The 22,272-nt window shown below is 38.4% G+C and overlaps 1 protein-coding gene across 1 annotated transcript in view; it reads right to left on the bottom strand.

Annotated features, from left to right (window-relative positions):
• Nucleotides 1–2,642: 2,642 nt before the first annotated feature.
• The window catches only part of LOC137278383 (multiple epidermal growth factor-like domains protein 10), a 57,979-nt gene continuing 38,349 nt past the window's right edge, over nt 2,643–22,272 (bottom strand). Inside the window, exons 15-19 of the mRNA XM_067810677.1 lie at nt 11,290–11,427; nt 6,875–7,012; nt 6,219–6,266; nt 5,699–5,777; nt 2,643–4,878 (exon numbers count right to left, since the gene is read on the bottom strand). Coding sequence (XP_067666778.1) covers nt 4,638–4,878; nt 5,699–5,777; nt 6,219–6,266; nt 6,875–7,012; nt 11,290–11,427 — 644 coding nt within the window. The 3' untranslated portion in view covers nt 2,643–4,637. The remainder of the gene's footprint in view (nt 4,879–5,698; nt 5,778–6,218; nt 6,267–6,874; nt 7,013–11,289; nt 11,428–22,272) is intronic.

The following is a 22,272-nucleotide window of genomic DNA, read 5'->3' as shown; positions in this document are numbered from 1 at the left end:
ACGAATATTACTGTATAGCAATTACAAACAGTGGTGCAGTGGCTTCTGCTACTGTCATTGGATCAATAAAAATATCTTATCGATTACCGGGTAACAGCTTTTTACGGCAGAAGCTAACGCTATATCTTTCAAAGACACCCTAAACGTAAACAATATATAATCTATCCAGACTCTCTTTCTCGCCTTCAGGTTATTAAAAATCGTTCTTGTAAACGTCCACTTTTAATAGAAATTATTGAATCATATAATGATCTTGCTACTGGCCAATACGACATCGTCTTTTGTTGGCTACCCAGCCATGTTGGCATTTCTGGGAACACAATGGCCGATCTTGCTGATTACAAAGCTAGAATTAGAACTTACATCCGTGATCTGATGCAAAAGAAGTACTAGTGGGACACTCAAGTAGGCATCAATAAGTTACATGCTATAAAACCCTATATTGGCTACACCTACTTGGGTTGTCAGTCCAGATTTGAAGAGGTCATCATGCGACGATGTCGTATTGGCCACACAAGATATACTCATGAGTATTTGCTTAAAGGTGAGGATTCTCAGTTTTGTATCCTTTGTGCTTGACTGCTGAGTATTCCATCACAAGGGATCAGTATTTATTTCACCACCCATGAAGGATCTTTTTAGCAGTGTTAGTCCTCGTTTAATTATTGCATTTTTAACGAAATTAGATTTGTTGAATGAATTGTAAATAGATAAATATTTTATAATTGGAAGATTGGATTGGTAACTCTAATCGTAAGTGGCCGTACCATCAAAGGGGGGTGAAGTACTGTAAAATATTTGTCCTCCTGAGAGGGTACTTAAGTCCCAAAACACTTGATGTGTATCTAATTTTTCCAGGGTTTTTAATCGTAGAACAAGTGTTCTTTTACTGTATGGCTAGATTTGTCTAAATTGCTAACAGTTGAAGGGATGGTGTAAATCCAGCTAGAGTCCATGCAGGAAGCAAATGTACTGTAAGTCCCCATGGTCCTTAGTATAGTTGTTGGCAAGCTAAAGTCCATTTTTATATTGTATTGTCCTCTGTAGCTACATTGCTTTAGATCTAATCACTAGTTATACATTATATTCTGTGATATTCCAGTTAGTTTTACTGTCCATCGTGGACAGGTTTTTACAACGTGTGTGTTATTAATTCATTTGTATTTCTGTGATAAATCGTTCTCGTCACGATATGGCTGCAATATTGCCGATGTGACGTTAAATACTAACCAACTCACTCACTCGTTTGACTGCTCTTTATTTAGAGGGCGCCATTCACAAGCATGTGGGAATGAGAAGTTCGAACTTGTAGCAAATACATTTTAGAGGCAACCATATATATCCAGTCGCTACAATAAAAGTGAAAGAGACCCGATGGGCCTGTTTAGACGTACATGTTTGCAGAGAGTCGCAAAACACCTCACTAATGATTTTTTGCCCCAAATGATGCCAGATAACGTCAGGTAAATTCTGGTCTTTTTTGCATGTGTCTCGGACGGAATGCCTGTAAACTGTTCATTTGCTAACATCCATTACTCACAGATGATCGCCCATATATTATATACAGAAATGCAAAATGAGTGCACAAGATGTGTAAGGTGATTTGTTTTTGTTTTTTTGTGTACACTGATTGGCAGAAACATTGCTACATGGGATTCGTGTGGTTCCTGCATTTCCTGTTGTGTCAAAGAGTTTGTTCATTAACACTGCATCATGGACCCATATTGTATTCCGTGGTGATGTCGGAGTATTGCCGAATGACACCATGTTTTAAGTGAGTTTATGGAGGGAGAGTGAGAGAGTTTAGTTTCTCGCCGCTATTACTAATATTCCAGGAATGTCATTGCACAGGAACACAGGAAATGGGCTCCATGCAATGTACCCATATGGGGAATCCAATCGGTGTGTGGGTGACAAGCGAACACTCTAACCATTAAGCTACCACCGGTCCCTGCGCTTAGGAACCTGGATAAGGAATCATATAAACTATCACAACATACAGTTTATTGTGTTCACTTGGCTTAAGTTAATTAAATAAATAAGTAAGTAAATAACTCATTCGGATTACATTATCGGTAAGTACTACGAACGTTTCATATGCGATTCTCCCTCCGGGAATCAAATGTTCTTGATACAAACAGTATCCACTGAAACAGATTCCATTCAATGCAAAAGTGTCAGCAAAAGCCCCTTTGTGAAGACAGTTCACAATATTGTAACCTCGTTTCCTTGAAGAGTCTTATGATGAACCAGTGAAGACCCGGGTATGAACAACCCATGCTTGTCGTAAGAGGGTGGTCAGACTTGCTCACTTGATCGACACATCATCGTATTCCAATACGATCACCGGATTGACTGGTCCCGACTCAAGTATTTTCAGGGGGCTGGAATATTGCTGATTGTGGTGTAAAAACAAACTTAGTCAGTCACTTGTGAACAATGGACATGCTCTACGAGCTGGTATGTTTAGCCGTGTATTTTCTGATGAACTGATGAACTGAAAACATCAAACGGAAATGCTGTGACGTCAAACAATGAAAACCACCCATAATTATTCACATCAAACAAAATAATTTTCATGTGTTGCAGTATTGTTGACCTAGTGTTCCAGTAAATCCTGGTCTTAAGAATGGTAACAACAATTTCAAATATATCAGTTTATTGTAGAAAAGATAAACATATGAAATACCTGGACATACATATAATCATAAGGAAACACCGTGTAAAGACACGCATGAGAGAAAGATTACTTTAGTAATGTTAGTTTGTATAATTCAAAATTAACAGCAGAGACCTAAATATACACACAAAAATAAAACACACAAAAAATACAATAAGAATAAAATGAAATAAAAAGAAACAAATAAAAACAGTGGAAAGAAGTATACAGTTCAACGCGCATCAGAAAATTTTCGGGAGACAAAGCCTCATCACAGCTTCATGTCTGGTGTAATGCTAATTTTATAAACCAATTTCTTTCTTTTGGATGTAATGAAGAAAAACAACCCAACGCGTCGAACAAAGTGGCATATGTTTGTGTACAGGAATAGTTAGTTTGTGTACACGTATAGTTGGTTTGTGTAGACGTATAGTTGGACAAATTAATTATAAAAAGGCAATATAAGATAGGAACAACTGATAACAGGAACCTGGCTCGCATAAAGGTACGCAAATCCACTCTTCCAATTGTGACTACCTGGAATAGTGTTCATCGTACATTGCGAAGGCACATAAAGGAGTACATTCGTTTCATGATTGGAAAACAGCTACTTTACGCAACTTGAATTTTTAGCTGATGTTAAGTGAAGATGCCTGTTATCGAAGGTATTGTGGGCACTTCCTCGAGATAGGTTTATGGAGTTAGTCTCTGTAAGTGTTCCGTATTAGAAACTAAGCAAGAATGGAAACAAAATATTAAGTCACAGCTAACCTCCGTGAAACTACTATAAATATTGCATCTATATAATTCTAGGTAAATGTGATAGATGGCATGTATATAAAGAATATAGAAAGGTAATACTCATGTCTATAATGTGAGATAACAATAATCCAGCAATATGGCGGCGGTCTGTAAAGAATCGAGTGTGGACCAGACAGTCCAGTGACCAACAGCATGAGCATCGATCTAATTTGTCAGCCAAGTCAGCGAGCCTGACCACCCGATCCCGTTACTCTCGTCGTACAACAAGTCGCCTGTTATGGCAAACATGGGTCGCTGAAGGTCCCGGAAGAGGATGAGTACAGGTTGCTATGGATGGGAAGGGAGGAGGTGAGTAAAGGATGGTGGGGGTGGGAAGGGGATGAGTATTATTTGCTTGGGATGGGAAGGGAGTGAGTAGAAACTGCTAGGTATATAAAAGGGATGAGTATAGGCTGCTACGGATGGGAGGGACATGACATCTTTGCCAGAGAAAACGGATGAGTATACACTGCTGGGGATGGGAAGGGGTTGACTTTAGGCTGCAAGGGATGGGATGGCGATGGCTGCTATGGATGAGAAGGGGATGGGTACGGTTTGCTAGAGATAGGGGAGGGGTGAGGATAGGTTGCTAGGGATGGGAAAGAGATCAGTGCGGGCTGCCAGGGATGGGAATCCGATGGGTGTAGGCTGTTAGGTTAGCATAGGCTTGTGGGTTTGGGTCTGAGTAGCTGTTGTTTGCGATATACTCTTGAATACAAGAGAGAACAAATATGACAAGGCATCATTTGTACCTATATAACACTGGAAACATCCTAGGATTTGGAATTATTTCATTTCATTTTAAGTTGTACTTCGGTGATATTACATCATATCATCCTAGGCACACGTACACTTTGGAAGGATTGAATTTGGGCTGTTTGAAGATTTTCGCTATTAAATGGGGACTCCCATCGGTTTAAAAAACAATATGTTTTCAGATTTATTTCCTTGTGGATTTCAATCTACCTGATAGTAATGTCGATGTCCTATTAAATTGGTCAATCCACCTATTTGGAGTAACACAATACTATGCACAAGGAGAAAAAGCAATGTTCTAGGCTTAACATCTATGTAACGAAAGAATTAGTGGTTAGAAATTGTAGAAGTTTAGAATTTGTAACCGAGGATATAACAAAAACTTTCAAGCATGCATTGTGCATAATCTTTTGTGTGTTCATTAGTGTATGCTCTCGCCGTTGTCAGTGAATGACAATGGTCTGGCATAGACGTGTTCCCCATCGGTGTCTTGGTCCTTGGGGACCCCTAATCGTCCAAATGTAGTGTAGTTGAGTGTGTGAGCGTCGGCGACAGTAGCGTAATCTGAACTGACATTTGTCGCCACAGAATAGATGGGTTGGTTGACCATCTGGAGTGTATCGTATGGGCTGGTATTCTTGACACGAGGACGTCTTTTCCGTCTGAAAATAATAAGATTTATGGTATTCAGAATAAAATAACGTAGCACAATACATGCTATCTGTTCAGTTAGTGCACTCTCTATGGCCGTAGTGTCTGTTCAGTTAGTGTTCTCTCTATGGCCGTAGTTTCTGTTCAGTTACTGTACTCTCTATAGACATGGTATCTGTTCAGCTAATGTATACTTTATGTACGTGGTATCTGTTGTTGTTCGGGGTTTCTAGGACAATGCAGAAGGGTAATTAAGCAATATAATATCTAATCGGGAAGCTTCATACTCAAAGTGCTCATATGTATGGCCGTTGTATCTGTTCAGTTAGTGCACTCTCTGTGTACGTGGTAAATGTTCAGATAGTGTACATTCCGTGTACATGGTATCTGTTTTGTTCGTGTATACTATGAGGCGGTGGTATCTCCTCAGTTAGCGTACTTACTATGAACATGACATCTGCTAGTAAGTGTACAAGTTATATTTTTATTCATTTAAAACGTCTCAATTTAAAATTAATATGACGAAAATATTACACAAACATAAAACTTGAGGCTAGTAATGTTACTGACGTATAAGTGCAAATTTCTTGATAGGCTTTTAGAAGATGGACGAAACACATGAATACATGAGACGTTTTCCAGTCGATAACAAATTCTTTTTACTCTCTGCACGATGTTTCAGAGCTGATGCATGAGGTGAATCTGACCATCCAACAGTCCATCACCCGATGATGGGGCAAGAATTAGCTCTAAAACGTCGAATAAAAAATACAAAGAAGTTGTTATCCTTAACCACGTGCCATGTATTCCGGGTATGTGCACGGTAATCACCTGACAAGCACAACTGCAACAACGACCACGATGACAACTATCAACAGCAGGGCAACCCCAACGGAAGCTCCAATAATAACTAAAAAAAATATGATAGAAATATATTTATAAAGCCACATTTGTTTGGCTGTATAGGCTACAAACTAATCATATGCTATTTTCACAAAGATTTCAAGTAATAATTCAGTTGATATGGACAGAGGGACCATGGTTCTCAGAAGGCTTGCTGGACAAGAACGCCGGAAGGTCGTGATTGTACTCTTCATATCAAGGAAACTGTTTAAGTTTCAGTATTTATTTCTGACTGAAAAATCCAACTCCAAGTTGTTTCTAATAGTTTGATAGAGTTAACCTTCAATCATTTACAACGTGAACATCAACATGCAAGTTAGAATGATTGTACATATTCCGCATATTTATTTTAGAAACTATTAGAAACTACTGAAGGATTAAATCCCAAATTGCTGAGTATTTACAAAGCACAGACCCATATGAAGTGTAGTTAACATAAATAACGAACCAAGATGAATGTCGTTGGATTTTCCCTCATTTTCGTCATCCTTCAGTTCTGAAATTTAAATAAGATGTGGAATAATATTGTTGAATATAAACCTCGACCTTTCCATCTATCAGCCAAAAAACAATACATTAGACGAAGAAGGCAAACAGTGGTGACAGTTGTATGAATGAATCCCTGAATATTTTCCATGGCACCAGTATCAGACGCAGAAAACTCTGATGCTGCTGATGGCGGTGATCGTGCTACAGAGGAGATGGAGAAGGCCATACCTCTGCTTGGGCCGGGGATTTGGACACAGATGTCTCAAGAACCTAAATCAATACCATCGATATATAGATGTTAGTTTGTTACTATCCAAATTATATATATATATTCAGAGACTAAGCAAGCATTTCTCTACCCGTACCTGCCCATGGTCAGATTGAAAGAAGAATGATGAATACCCATCCGTCTTAAAACCCATGTAAACGCGTATTCTTTGTCCATGGGGATAAATTAGCCCTCGGGAGGTAAAATACCCCGGAGGCAAAGAGGTGTCATGTAAAGGTATGGGGACGCAACTGTAAATTGCACGCGGATCATGCATCAAATTGCTAAAAACTTCGTGCATGTGAAGAGAATGTATAGTATATATATGTTTTGCATAAATAACTCACCCTTATCACACTTAACTCCTTCCCAGCCTGCCTTACATCCATCCGGACACTGACCAGTCACGTGATCGCAGACTGTCCCTGTCCTGCAGTGTAAGCAGCTGAATGTACACCTTGAACCGAACGTGCCCTCTCTGCACACTGCAAAAGAGGATATATATATATATATCTGTTCATTTAATACAGATGTATAGAGTAATTACTGTCTCAAATTCTCATCAGAAAATCTCCACTGGATTTCATTAGCAAACTGTGCAATCAGAGCTTCTCGAAGAGGTGATCCAGTTGCTTTATCTGGATGAACGTCTTGTCCACACTGTCCTGTTTCAATATCTACATCCCGCAGCCAGTCTGAGTCGAACAACTTGTGCTCACTCTCACACATGTTGTGCAAGGCACCTGAAGCTGCAGTGAATACTGGCACAAACTCCACATCCATACCAATGCGCTTAGAAATACCTCTCCATCGCCCCTTAAAGCGGTCAAATGTGTTTTCAGTAGTCTCAGACTGCAGTTGAAGTAAGATTGTTCCTCTGACAGAAGCCCTTTGTGGCTATGGCTTCTTCAGCCAGGGATACGCAGGATCTGCGATGATTACAACGGGCATAGCCACTTTCTGATCATCTCTGCAGTCTGTTGTAATCCCCCACCACTGTCTGCCAAAGCCTTCAGTTTAGAGTTTGAGATCAACCTTGCATCGTGAACCCGACTTGGCCACCCTATGCAGACATGAGTAAACCTATACTTACCAGAAACAGCTTGCATGATAATTGAATAGAACCCTTTCTATTCACATAACCAGAATGGAATTGCTGAGGGACCACCATTGGAATGCGTGCTGCATCAATAGCACCTCCAGAATTGGGAAAGTTCCATTTCTTTTGGAATATTGAAATAACTCTTTTAAGTGCTTCGCCTTCGGAGAAGTTGGCCACAGCTGGGAATATGTATGTGTAAATGGCATTACACACCTCATCCACAATGCACCATGATTGGCTATGGTGCAATATTTTCCTGTTGTAGCGAGAAAATACACTGCAACTCTGTGTTCAAGGCAGCTTGGTGAATGGGCGATCTTTTAAAAATTATCTTCCCTTCACTAATTCGCCAGGTGCGCTGATCCGGACGGCCGGATCTTAAACTGACAGCGCATGTCGTATGCGCAATGTGAGCCGTATGTGTTACTATTACACTTAGAGACAGTTAACCAGTATAGCCTTCACCTTCACCGGGAACGTTCACGCTGTTGCATGAACCGTATATATTTTCCTTTTAAGATGCTCTAACAAGTACTATGTCCTGAAATATTTATTCCGATTTTCTTTGAAGCACCTGGGATAGTCATAACTGCTTATGTTTCTACGAATGTATCGAGAAATTGCTGTTGGAAGCTAGATGGTGGAATCAGCTGATCGTCATGTTTTGTCGGTTTGTTGACGTTTCGCAATCGGTAATGAGAGTTTGGCACTAGATGTCTCAGTGCCACACATTTAAAACTGCGGTGTATTTTCATTGTATGTATCCTGCAATCGCTTTAGTATTATGGTCGATGTGGCTGCATACATGTAACTCACTGCGGGGATGAGATGATGGGGTGCGCGAAATGAGAAACACTGAAAGTCATGTTACGTAAATTTGATCGGGTCATACAAGATGGGATTGAGATTTTTGACAACACAAATGTTTAGCAGGTAGAGAGAGAAGTGAGAAACAACGGTCACGTAATGATAAGATAACACTGTCAGTCACGGACGAATTATGTTAATCATCACCTACATGTAGCCATGGAATTTTAAAATACGATATACATGCTAAAAGTTACTTTTTTATGTATATAACTGTTTGTGAGCATGAAATATAAAATCACAAAATGGATAAATAATGCATAAAACACTGCAAATTTCTACAGCATTTTAATTGTCTTGAATTTGGGGCATAGATTAAAATGTTTTGTATTTTTCTCAATTTTTAATAAAAGGGAACAATATTAAAATATTCATTTATTAAATATAACATTTCAGACACAGAAGAAGTAGTACTACTAGGATAAGTACATATTCAAGGGCACTTTCCAAATTCTGTCTTTTATTACATAACTAAAAAGAAAAATACATATATTCATACTGATTATTAATTTAAATCTCAAGTACAATAAATAGCACTGTTAAGTGTTGAAGCAACAAAGGTTTACATATCACTGTTGTGTCTACATACAGCATGCCTTCACAATAATCAAATTATCATGATAGTCAGGAAAAACTGATATTGTATTCATTAGAGCTAGCTCTTCATGTTTTGATAAAATATATTGACTTTTAAAATGTTAACACAAATATGTAAAAAAAGTCAGAATCTTTTCCCACTTTAAATTATAGCTGCACTGTACAATTTTGTATTTCTATCTTTTTTTATGATGATGCATGTGTACTTTAATAATAAATTACAGATGCACGACTTTATTCAGCCATTGTACATATTATCTGTTAAATTTGTAAAAGTATAAATAAATGTATAAACATATCTTCAAAGAATGATATGGGGTAAATTCGAATTATGTCATCAAAAACATTTGATTTTAAACACACTTTCCTTGTTAATACCTAACAAACCTACATAGCCTAATGTTCAATGAAAATCATCAAACAAAGTGAAAGTTAGATAACATATGGTCTGTCAAGCTAAATATTTGTCAATATATTGTTATCAAAACAAGAAACATATGTGTAATTCTATATCATGCACATTCTCTTGGGCGGTCACAACTGTATGTTGTTTGTTGAGACAATTCTCTGTATATGACTATTTATATTATTAACTTCAAGTTGTGTTATTTTTTTGTATGAAATGAATCAATAAATTCACATATGTAAAATGGCTCACAGCACTGACAGATGGACTTATTTTACAAGGGGTAAATATTTTATTGCCAACTATAATGACTCTGATGCAACTGAATAACTGTTTGGATAGAAGGCCTGTAGCACTTTTATAAGTATACATAAAAATATAGTGTCAGAATTAAAACCAAAATGGATTCAGATGAGTGAGGAACAACATCTTAAATCGTAATTAATATGATAGTATTTCTAACTAACGGTTACATTCTATACGGAATTTCTTCAATTGTCAGGGATGTGTAATAATCACAAATTGGCGGTGAGACCTTCCAGGGGATAGTCGTTGATTGGAGGTGTATCTCCGAGTATCTCCGATTGTTTACATCGAGATTGGTGGTAATATGGAAACTATTGTAGAATTTTAATGCGTCAGTTGTTAATGAATTACCGACGGAAATAACAAAGGGGTTGATAACATATGAAAAGACTTGTCATTGATGCTACGAGATACAAGACTTGCACTGCCTCGTGTTCTCTCGTAGGAAATGCCGTGACCATATACCGATTTTTCATTCCGTTTTCCGTCTTTATCTATATCGTGTCAGTTCGCACTGTACACGAAAAGTAAACAAACGACGCCTTTCTAAACTAAAAAACAAAGCATGGGTCAGTTTATGGCTTTTCGTTTTCGTCGTAAAGGATCGTTTCTTCAATGAGGGTGACCACGGCAATGCTTTTGCTGAGTCCTGTCTTTACAGGTAACAAGTTGTCGCAGCGCAGTTTGAGTCCGGAACCAGACTGGAAGCAAGACGTTGGACCGTCGCTTATATCATTTCAAAAGGAGAGTTATCGCCCCTCGCAACAAAACGATCGCACATTCTGAATAGTTTTTTTCAAGTTGTCGTTGAGGTTTTGGACAGAGAAATCTGAACATTGCTTTTGACATTCGGAAGTTCTCTCTCCACCGAGCATCGCCCTACCAATGTCGACTTCTTCCTCATTCCCATACGCTCCACTGTCGGTGTAATTAGGATGTCACACATAACACCATAACGAACAATAATCTGTTTCTTCTCCTTTTGTTTGACAACCGCTAGTCTGATACCTTAGTCTGTCTCACAGTCCCCAAACCACATTATTTTCCCAACGTCCAAGCCCTCTCTGCAGTGCTGAAGGCTTAAATGAAGCAAGTCTAGATTTCCTCTAGTTCTAAGTCTCTGGTCTCCCTGGGGCTCCTTTTCAATTTACATGGGTTGTCCAAATTATACACATTCAGAGATTAAGCAAGCATATGCCCGTACCTGTCCATGGTCAGATTGAAAAAAAGAATGATGAATACCCACCCGTCTTAAAACCCACGTAAACGCACATTCTTTGTCCATGGGGATAAATTAGCCCTCTGGAGGTAAAATATCCTGGGCGGAAAAAGGTGTCATGTAAATGCAACTTTGGGGACCCAACTGCAAACTTTATGCAGATGAATTGCACACGGATCATGCATCAAACTGCTACAACAACTTGTGCAAATATCGTGCATGTGAAGAGAATGTATAGGATATATATTTTGCATAAATAACTCACCCTTATCACACTTAACTCCTTCCCAGCCTGGCTTACATTCATCCGGGCACTGACCAGTCACGTGATCGCAGACTGTCCCTGTCCTGCAGTGTAAGCAGCTGAATGCACACCTTGAACCGAACGTGCCCTCTCTGCACACTGCAAAAGAGGATATATATATATATCTGTTCATTTAATACACATGTATAGAGTAATCACTGTCTCAAATTCTCATCAGAAAATCTCCACTGCATTTCATTAGCAAACTGTGCTATCAGAGCTTCTCGAAGAGGTGATCCAGTTGCTTTATCTGGATGAACGTCTTGTCCACACTGTCCTGTTTCAATATCTACATCCCGCAGCCAGTCTGGGTCGAACAACATGTTGTGCAAGGCACCTGAAGCTGCAGTGAATACTGGCACAAACTGCACATCCACACCAATGCGCTTAGAAATACGTCTCCATCGCCCCTTAAAGCGGCCAAATGTGTCTTCAGTAGTCTCGGACTGCAGTTGAAGTAAGATTGTTCCTCTGACAGAAGCCCTTTGTGGCTATGACTTCTTCAGCCAGGGATACGCAGGATCTGCGATGATTACAACGGGCATAGCCACTTTCTGATCATCTCTGCAGTCTGTTGTAATACCTCAGCACTGTCTGCCAAAGCCTTCAGTTTAGAATTTGAGATCAGCCTTGCATCGTGAACCCAACCTGGCCACCCTATGCAGACATGAGTAAACCTATACTTACCAGAAACAGCTTGCATGATAATTGAATAGAACCCCTTCTATTCACATAACCAGAATGGAATTGCTGAGGGACCACCATTGGAATGTGTGCTGCATCAATAGCACTCCCCAATTGGGAAAGTTCCATTTCTTTTGGAATATTGAAATAACTCTTTTAAGTGCTTCGCCTTCGGAGAAATTGGCCACAGCTGGGAATATGTATGTGTAAATGGCATTACACACCTCATCCACAATGCAACATGTTGTGGCGAGAAAATACACTGCAAGTCTGCGTTCAAGGCAGAGAGCTTGGCGAATTTTCGTTTTCATCATAAAGGATCGTTTCTTCAATGAAGGCAATGCGTTTGCCGAGTCCTGTCTTTACAGGTAGCACGTTGTCGCAGCGCAGAGTCCGGAACCAGACCGGAAGCGAGACGTCGGACCGTCGCTTATGTCATTTCAAACGGAGAGTTATCGCCCCTCGCAACAAAAAGATGTCAAGTTGTCGTTGAGGTTTTGGACAGAGAAGTCTGAACATTGCTTTTGACATTCGGAAGTTCTCTCTCCACCGAGCATCAACCTACCAATTCTTCCTCATTCCCATACACTCCACTGTCGGTGTAATTAAGATGTCACACATGTTACGGTTAAGAATTTACAGTGACAAACAATGTAAGGGAAACCCTGTGAACCAGCAAAACAGAACAGAGACAGTTCGTTTATGTTCAAATTATGTATTGTTATGTAACGAGAGCAAGGTATACAAAGTCACAAGTCAATATAACAATACAGATTTTAAATACAATTCAAGAGAGACAAAATCTAAGTCAGTGGGTCACAAAATACAATATAGCAAACTCACCAAAGTCTTGGTGTGAGAGAGAATCAACTATGGCAGAATGTCAACACAGTAATCGGTGCGACAGTAGATAATGTAGGTCAGGCGTTGACGGGATTCCAAGTATGGAAGTGATGTAAATGAGTGTGAGTGTCGCCCCCCACACAGCAATTAGCCTTTTTTATATATTTACTAAGTCATTTCCCGAAAGTTCGGGCACAAACGAACATCGTCAACACTGTAGTACACACATCGAAAACTAGGAGCAGATAAATTCCGGGAAACCAAAATGCTAAAAGTGTTGACCAGCTATTAAAATGAAATGTGACCCATCATAATTAATATTCAAAACACTAAGCATTGTGACCCCATAATAATTAATACTGAATTAATAACTAAATATACAGAAACTACACACGCGTAACACTCTCCCCCTGGAGGAAAAGTAAGTTTTGCAGAAACTTTCTGTTACAATTATAGCAATAATAACATAATAACATGACAAGTAATAATATGAGCAATATGAAAAACTTCTTGCAGAATTACACAAGAAAAAAAATGGTGATTTACAAAAATTTACAAAATTTAAATGTCATATTTACAAACATTTACAACGATTGTAAAGGTGATGTTTACAAGGCTTGTAATTTTTTTGTAAATTTAGGAAGGATTTTTCCGCTACTTCTTACAATTTTGAAATTTCTCAAGAATCCCCATGACTCTGTAAACTTACTAATTTATTTTTTCTTTTGTTCTGTTAGAGTTCTTACTGTTGATATGCATAATAGATCTTGCATGTGACATATTTATTCATGAAAACTGAAGGAATAAGCCATATTTTGTATAGTCCATTTGTGCTTTATATCAATGCAACTGCGTCTGGTGCGTGAAAACATGAAAGTTGATGTGTACGGCCAGCATTGATCTATATACTAAATACTTGTGCCTGGTAAAACAGATGTCTTGCCTTTGTTCGAGATCATCATCCCAAGCTCATTCCGGTGATTTTACCACTCTACTCCGTGGGAACTATATGCATTCTCTAAATAACACCTGTCCCTAGACCTTTTATGTTGGTGCTCATTAACGGTGTTATGCAACTGGCGTATTCCAGAAATCTCATAAACATGTCAATAGATAATTGGTTGTGATGTCAGTACGTGTGGGTTGGAGCAAATACTCAAATGAATTCATAAAAATCATTGTGTAACAAGATATATAATTATAATCATTAACAAGAAGTATGTTACAGAATATTTAAATGGTGCGTGCCGGTCTATCATTTGCTTGTTTATGGTCGGCGTACATACATTTTTAATTTACCATTCATACATAAAACATAACTTACATAACTGTACACTCTGCTTTGCATTTGGTAACTTTCGTAAATATAAGAAATTCTTAAAGTGCTACACTATCATACATCATAAGTGATAGTTCGCTTCATGCACAACTGACTCAACAAGATGGGGAAAAACTTTTCCATACTCTGTCACGGTCTTCCTTTCTGCTTGAAGATGTGTTTTGTGTTAAGTCTATGGTTACTTCGGTGAGCATCCACAATTTTACCATCAAAACACCAAACATAATTATCTTACCAATAACGTTCTCATAAATGCTCTATATTGATACAATTAGTTTTTATGTGTCCAATGCACTTTACAAAGGTAAATAAACCAAAGTTCTAATACAAGATTATCATATAACAAACCACGAGGTTAATTCTTCAATCATATTTAGTATCAAATCGAAGAGGTAGGCAGATCTTAAGATGGACAGATTACTACGATCAGATAATTCACTCTTTCCATCAAAGATTGTCTTCAAGCTTTACCCATGGTTTGTAATTCAAATTTATACACATATGTGACAATACATGCTGCATTTAGATTTTGTATTGTACCTTGTATGGTACCGATGTCGATATAAACTGTAAAGCTGTTCACAATCCCATTTCATTTTTTATCAATGAAAAACAAACACAATAATTAAGTACAAAAAATGAGATGTGTAAATCATTCCCTCTGCTGGTGATGGCTGTGTGGGATTAGTTAAACGACCAAACCCAGTTGAGCATGCCTTATAATCCTCTTACTCTTAAAATAAACAACTTCAGTCCAAAGAGGATACCACTAGTGGGATTATTTGGCTGATTTGAGTTAGTGTTTTGATAATGCTTAGTCTTGATGAACAATAGTCTATTTCAAGTGCATGGTCAATTGGTAAAATTCATATTAAAATGACATACCTTTATTTACATGTTTCACAAACCGTTGTGTACACGTGCACTGTCCATTGTATTTCTTGGTTGGAGAAGTTACAGAGAGGAAGAGTAACTCAAAGTAATTTGATGACCTTTTGAGATCTAAAATACATATATGAACACCCGATGGGAAAATGCAGTTGATCATTGCACACCAACATACGGACATTTTTGCTATCGTGAATTTGAGACTTTACATCTACAAAGCCGTTCAGAATGTCTGTCAGCGATATTTCTTCAGAGGGCACATTCAGCTCAGGTGAGTATATTGCAGATGAAGCAAGTATATTATTTGTAAAATCAGTAAGGCAATCCTGATGATGCCATGTGTTCCTTCAGCAGCATGGTAGTTGAGAAATCTTACATTCAAGACTACCATATCATTTAGCAGGGAGCTCAATACACAGAGTCGTAGAGTATCCCTGCCATTCAGTAAGTGCTTAGTATATTGAATCACGATATGAGAACAACAGCCCGAGTAATTGGCTGATCAAAGGTTTATTACATGTCATAAATATCCTTCCTGGGACTTAATCAGGCTATGGGGGTGGAATATATTCCCCAGGTAACACCAGCTGTTTTATGTGGTTGAACTGAAGGATTACCTGTTGCATGTAATTTCAATTATAATGTATAATTAGTATAAGACTGATTTTGGATGGATTCTTACAGACGTAAAACGTTCTCTTTTATGTTTTAAGAGATAGGTTTCATCAAAAACAGCAATCACGGAGGCATACAGACTAATCTCAGTATTCATGCATATACGTATTTTGGGTTCCCATATCACACGTTATTATATGCATGGAATGGTGACTTTAATAGATATATCCCTTTCAAAATCGCTAAGGCATTTCAAAATCAAATTTAACACTAATATATTTTAAAAACTAAATTGATTGTTTATTTCTTTGTAAATGTTTGTAACGTTTTCAGACAAGATATTCTTATACGATGTTGTATTAGGAGTAATTCGACTTTATTTAAGACTTTAGTTGTAATACCTGCTAGTCATTTTGTTAGGTTTTTCAAAATGCTAATTGCATTTTTCCCATGAATTTACTTTCACAGACAACTGTGAGGCAGGCTCTACAGAATGCTGAGTCTGTAAACAGACAATAAATTTAGAATTGTATTTTTTCAGGTTGGAAACAGGACAGAATAAGGACGCTAAGGCAGCTCTCCCGCACGCTGAGTTTCAAGGTATTGCGTTTCTGCTTAATGCTCTGTCCTATATGCATCAGTGTACAATAAAAAATAAGCACAACCCACTGTCATATAAATAAGAATGCTCATTTCTTGAGCTCCAAACGTGACTTTTGTTGCACAGTAAAATTATGCAACAAAATGTGATGTTCATGGACGATTTTGTTCAACCGTTTGAATCGAGGGCATGTGTTTGGTGACGACTTCTTGTTATAATTCTGTAATCACTCTATAATATACGTCAGTTTTATTGAAACATAAAGTTTCTGTCAGGGTATTGTATTTTGTTTGTTGCAGTGGCTATGACAAGATGTTTGCAGACAAAAAAGGAAACCGTCTCACGAAAGAAAAACCACCAAAACAAACACAATCATGTTCCAGAAAAACTACATTAAGTAAAACATGAAAACCAATTTAACTAGCTTTCGGGAATCAAGAATTAGATGAAACTGTTTTAAGAGGATGCACTACGTAACTTGGCTTACCATCAATTAACAAGGAAGAAGGCATGTTAATTGATGAATCTTAACTGAGATGATATCAAATAACAAGGCATTAGGCCTTGTTAATTAATGAACCCTTACTGACATGACTTGCTCATCAATGAACAAGGGATTAGGCCTTGTTATGTGTTAAGGCTTTGTTCAAGGCTGGGAGATACAGTAGCAATCACCCCTCAGTATCAATCCGTGTGATCTTTCAAAGGAGAAAAAAGGTTGTACCATACAACACCTGTGTTCTAATGCACTAAATACACAAGTATTAATAATACTTGCTATCAGATTATGAGAATAATCATTGATTCTATTTTCACATTGGTTTACCATTCACTTGATGCAAGTATAATCATATTGACTGTTTTCTTCAGAAATCGAGTCGAAGGGATGCAACAGGCAGACCTCCCCAGCCATAAGAATGCAAAATATGAACAAGTATTAAAGAATGCACAACTACAATGCTACCGCATTGTTTTTGATTGTATATTTGATAATAATGTGTAACATATTTTCCGTAAATTTGTAAATGGAATGTTTTTGTAGGACATTTAATCTTCCTCTTTCTTGTTGTAATCTGTAAATAAACATCTAGTGTAAGTCTGACACTGTCTGTTTGTTTTGGGATTATTTAATTTGCATGGAAGACGGTAGTATTATAAAAGTGAAACAAGTTCAGCATTATAGAATACCATTTCCATCAACAGTGCAGTATTGACCATGGAGCACTATCAAGCGAACATCAAATTTATTTCAATGTTAGGATATGCTAAATTCCTTGTTCACGCGTCATAAACCAAATTCAGCACATTACAACTTTCACCACCTAAGCAACCCACTCCTCGGATCGATGATGACACTGCAAGATGTCAAACCAGCCTACAACTCATCAGAAACAATTTCAAAATGTTTTTTATCCAATTTTTTAATCCAATAAAGATGCAGCAGAGTAGCGAGGGAAATGGAAGCAGTGTGACTCGCCACACCTCAAATATGGTTCCTATGCCATGTGAATAAAATGACAATGCACAAAGTCGAACGAAGGCCATTCTGTGTTTTTACAGGGACAAGGTGCATAAGAACTTACTAGTATTTGGCGTTACCACTATTGATCACGAGATCCCCCCCGCCAAACATATGAAATATCAACATGTCAAATATTCCACCACTATAAGTACTAGTAACATATATTCCATCATATCAGTTCTGCTGTTTCTAAGAAAATAAATAAACTTACAAGCGTACAGAAGTGCAATATGTTGTACCAGGGAGCCTATATAGAGTATTGTAGAGTATCCCTGGTTGTACTTGTACTTTCGTCCCTCGTAACGAAGCCCGCGGTAGACCAAACCCTGTTCATAGCTGGTGGATGTGCACTCAAGTGTAACGACGGCTACCGATTGTCTGCTTCATTTGCTGATACGCCGAGGGCTCATAAGGTGGGGCCCATAGTGTGTTTAGAAAGATGATGTGTTTGATGGGCATTTTAGAAGTATGGCGAGTCACAAGAAAGTAAGATTCTTTATGGATAACAATATTTTGTATTGTATATGATGCGTCGTTTCAGTATGGATTGATATACCGTTGTCAAACAAAATCATATACACTATGTGGTTATCCATAAAGAATGTATGTAGAGATGTTGGTTTTTGTAAACCCATCTCTGAATTTGCGTTCAATTCAATCAAAAATCATCTCAGTAGAGGTGGTGAACTACTGGAAACTGTCATTCGTCCAAGTACAAAGCAGGACTTGAAACTGACAAGCGTTTGCACCAGTGTCCGTCAGATCCAGTCATCCGAGAAAAAAGGATGCAGTTTGTTTGCAACCCATAGACATAAAACATCTCATATGTACAAGTATCACACCTGCTTAATTACATAATGTGGCTGAGACAGGACTCGGGTGCATGAGTCATCAATCAATTTATTTTGTTTATGGCGTATAGCCTGATAGGTGTTAAGTTTAAATTGCATGTGGTCAATGATTGAAGGTGCGTATTGCATATTGTCTTTAGCAGACAGGCAGCCATACATATAGGTGTCAATAAACCAGACATTAAGCTTTCTCTGTGGTAGAGGTTGCTTCTTACAATCAACATGTTTTTTTATGTAACGAGTAGATTATTTACTTGTTTTAGACTACTGCTCACGACCTCATACTCTGGGCATGCATACTGTTTCAAGCTCCGCAAAACTATTCACTGCGCATGCGTTATGGGGGCAGCGCAGCACAACAGTTGAAACAACTTCTTCCCCCCAGCGCTGGGGGAAATTAGTGAATTGCTTGAACTCCGAATTCGCGGGTTTTTTTCCATCACATTTTTTTTCTTTATAGGTTGAATTTGCATTTTTTATGATTTGTTTCGGCAACTGCATACCGAAAGGTATCAGAATCTGCAAAGTTGTATTTTCCTTTTTTATGTGACCTTTTAGAAAGTTTCGTTCCATGAGATAACCTATCAAAATAATACAACATATTAATAATGCCCTATGTTCCATGGTGGGCAGTTCTCTCTGGAGGTCTTGATGTTTCTTTTTCTTTGGGAGCAGTGTCTGGCCAGCACTATGTTGCACCATGTTCAGTTAATTAATTTGCGTCTCCAGGCCAACATGAAATTTATCATCTCGAAAACGTTGGGATGGGCTTTTCCAACAAGTTACTTTAACCTCCCATGCCAACCTCCAACCTGTTATTTGTCCACGGCACATTTCTGTCACGGGGTTCCATTCCTGAAGGTTATTGTTTAGTTATGTTAAATATAGCAGTATGTGTTAACTGCAACTAGCCCGTGTACAACAGGTGTAGTCCCACGAAGCCTAAAATTATTCAGTCAGGTACAGTTCATTCGGCTTATGGGACTTCATGCCTCAATGATTTTATGGGATTATGGTGGATTGTTGCTTGGCTGACCACAGAAAGGAAGAATCAACAGAAACAACAAAAATCAAATATGATTGTGAAATATTTCAAAAGGTGACCTATCCCATCTGGATCACTGGTACTACTGGTAAAGGTTGGATCGACCACATGATTCATAGCAATATATACTGTCATGTGTTATGTTATCACAACACAATCTCTATCATTTAGCATATCATCAGAAGTGACAAGGTGATATTGTTTATGGTTATTGTTATTCACAGTTCCCAAACACAAAATAAGTGGGATAATGAGTCGGAATTTTTTTCTAAACAGCTTGCGCATAGTGAAAGAAACATCCATACATCTTCACTCCACCGAACACTGTAGTAAGAGCATCAGCATCCTACCCCTAACAGAGTGACCCCTGTCCCTGAACAGTGGTCTGTCCCACTCTTATTTCACGCCCCAATTACCTCATTAATTATGTCGTGGGGTCAAACTGTAATTAGCCTTTGGGATTTATTAGGTGTGAATTTGAGGCCTTGCGGACCGTTTTACCATGACCCACCAGTTATCTCCCCTTGTGGATCTTTACAAATTGTAAATGTCTTGTAAACATCATCTTTCCAAAATTGTAAATGTCTTGTAAACATCATCTTTACAAGACATTTACGAGCTTGTAAAGGTGAACTTTTTTCTAGTGTTACTATGACAAAATGCATACATACAGCATCATCAGGTCACCATACATTTATACCCTGGAAAGTGCATCAGCACAAACATTGTCTTTGCCTTTAATGTGTTTGATCACAAGATTGAACCCTTGCAAGGTCAAACTCCACCTCATAAGTCTCTGATTTTTTTCTTCATCTCATGAAGAAAAGTCAAGAGATTGTGATCAGTAAAAACTTCAGTTGGCAAAGTGGTAGTACCAAGGTACAGTTCAAAATACTGCAAAGCTAACAAAAGACCTAATGTCTCTTTCTCAGTGGTCGAATAATTTCTTTGGTGCTTGTCAAATTGCTTTGAAAAGTAACAAACTGGATGTTCAATCCCTGAACCATCTTCTTAAATAAGGACAGCACCTGCACCAACATCACTTTCATCTATTTGCAACTTAAACGCTTTCTCAAAATTTGGTGTCTGTAATACTGGAGAATACATGAGTATGGCTTTGACTTTTTCAAATGCAGTCTGACAACTGCTATCCCACTGAAAGAATTACCTTCTCCCCAAAAGGTTGGTAAGTGGAAATACAGCATCTGAGAAGTTCTGACAAACTTTCTGTAATAGCCAGCCATACCCAAGAATCTCATGAGTTCTCTCTTAGATTGAGGCACTAGAAAATGAACAATTGCCTCAACTTTAGCATGAACTGGTTGTACCTGGCTGTGCCCTACAACATGCCCTAAAAATTCCCCTTGTGCCTTCCCGAATTCACACTTGGCAAGATTCACAGTTAACGTCGCCTCAGACAGTCTTTCGAAGAAGGCACTAGTCCTTTTAGGATGGTCATCCCACTCCATGTTGTAATCGATGACATCATCCATGTACGCCTGGACATGATCAAGGCCTGATGTGACATTGTTGACAAGTCTCTGGAACGTCGCTGGAGCGTTCTTCAGACCAAACGGCATCACCTTGTATTGATACAGTCCATCTGGTGTAGTGAATGCTGATATCACGGTCTGTAAGAGTAATCTGCCAGAAGCCCTTCAGTAGGTACTTAGCTTGACCAATGCGATCAATGCAATCGTCTACTCTCGGAATAGGATAGGAGTCAGTTCGTGAAAGTGCAATGACAGTTTTCACGTCAGCACAGCAGCGCCAACCACCTCCACTCTTCGGCACAAGAACACATGTGAACTCCACGGACTGTCACTGGGTCCAATAATGTCATTGTCCAGCATGTATTTCACCTCTTTCCGCAGAATTTCATGCTTCACTGGATTCATCCAATAAGGGTGTTGTTTTACAGGCACAGCATCACCTACATCTATATCATGGCTAACATCAGTTACATCAGGAAATAAGTGAGAGAACTCATAAATCAAATCTGACATCTGAACTTTCATCTCATGGAATACATGTGATAGTTTCTCATCAAGGTGAGCTAACACATCAGACTTTCTCAACTTTGGTGAAACATTATCACCAAGATCATCAAACTTCACATTGCTAACACAGTCATCAATGTTGTCAACATTTTCACAATTGTCTTTAGTACAATCAGTTACTGGGGAGAGTGAGGCAATAAAATTGACATGTTTGGTTTCTAACTTGTCATGATATTTCTTAATCATGTTGACATGACACAGTCTCTTTTGTTTACGATGACCAGGCGTCAGGACGACATAGTCTGTGTCGCTAACCTTTTTGTCAACAACACATGGACCTTGATATCTTGCTCTCAGTGGCTGATCAGCAATGGGAAGTAAAACTAACACTTTCTCACCACAAGTGAAAAGCCCTGATCAGACTGAACAACATCTGGTAAACCAACTAAGGTGAAAAACGTGATCAAAGCTTTGACAATCACAGGAGCAACAATCCTACGAAGTGGAATTGCTTCAGGAAATCTGATAGAAGCACACATGATTGTGAGTAAATACT

This window comes from Haliotis asinina, chromosome 3, assembly GCF_037392515.1.
Source record: "Haliotis asinina isolate JCU_RB_2024 chromosome 3, JCU_Hal_asi_v2, whole genome shotgun sequence".
Lineage (NCBI taxonomy): Eukaryota > Metazoa > Mollusca > Gastropoda > Lepetellida > Haliotidae > Haliotis > Haliotis asinina.
This window is presented reverse-complemented; position numbering and strand designations above follow the sequence as displayed.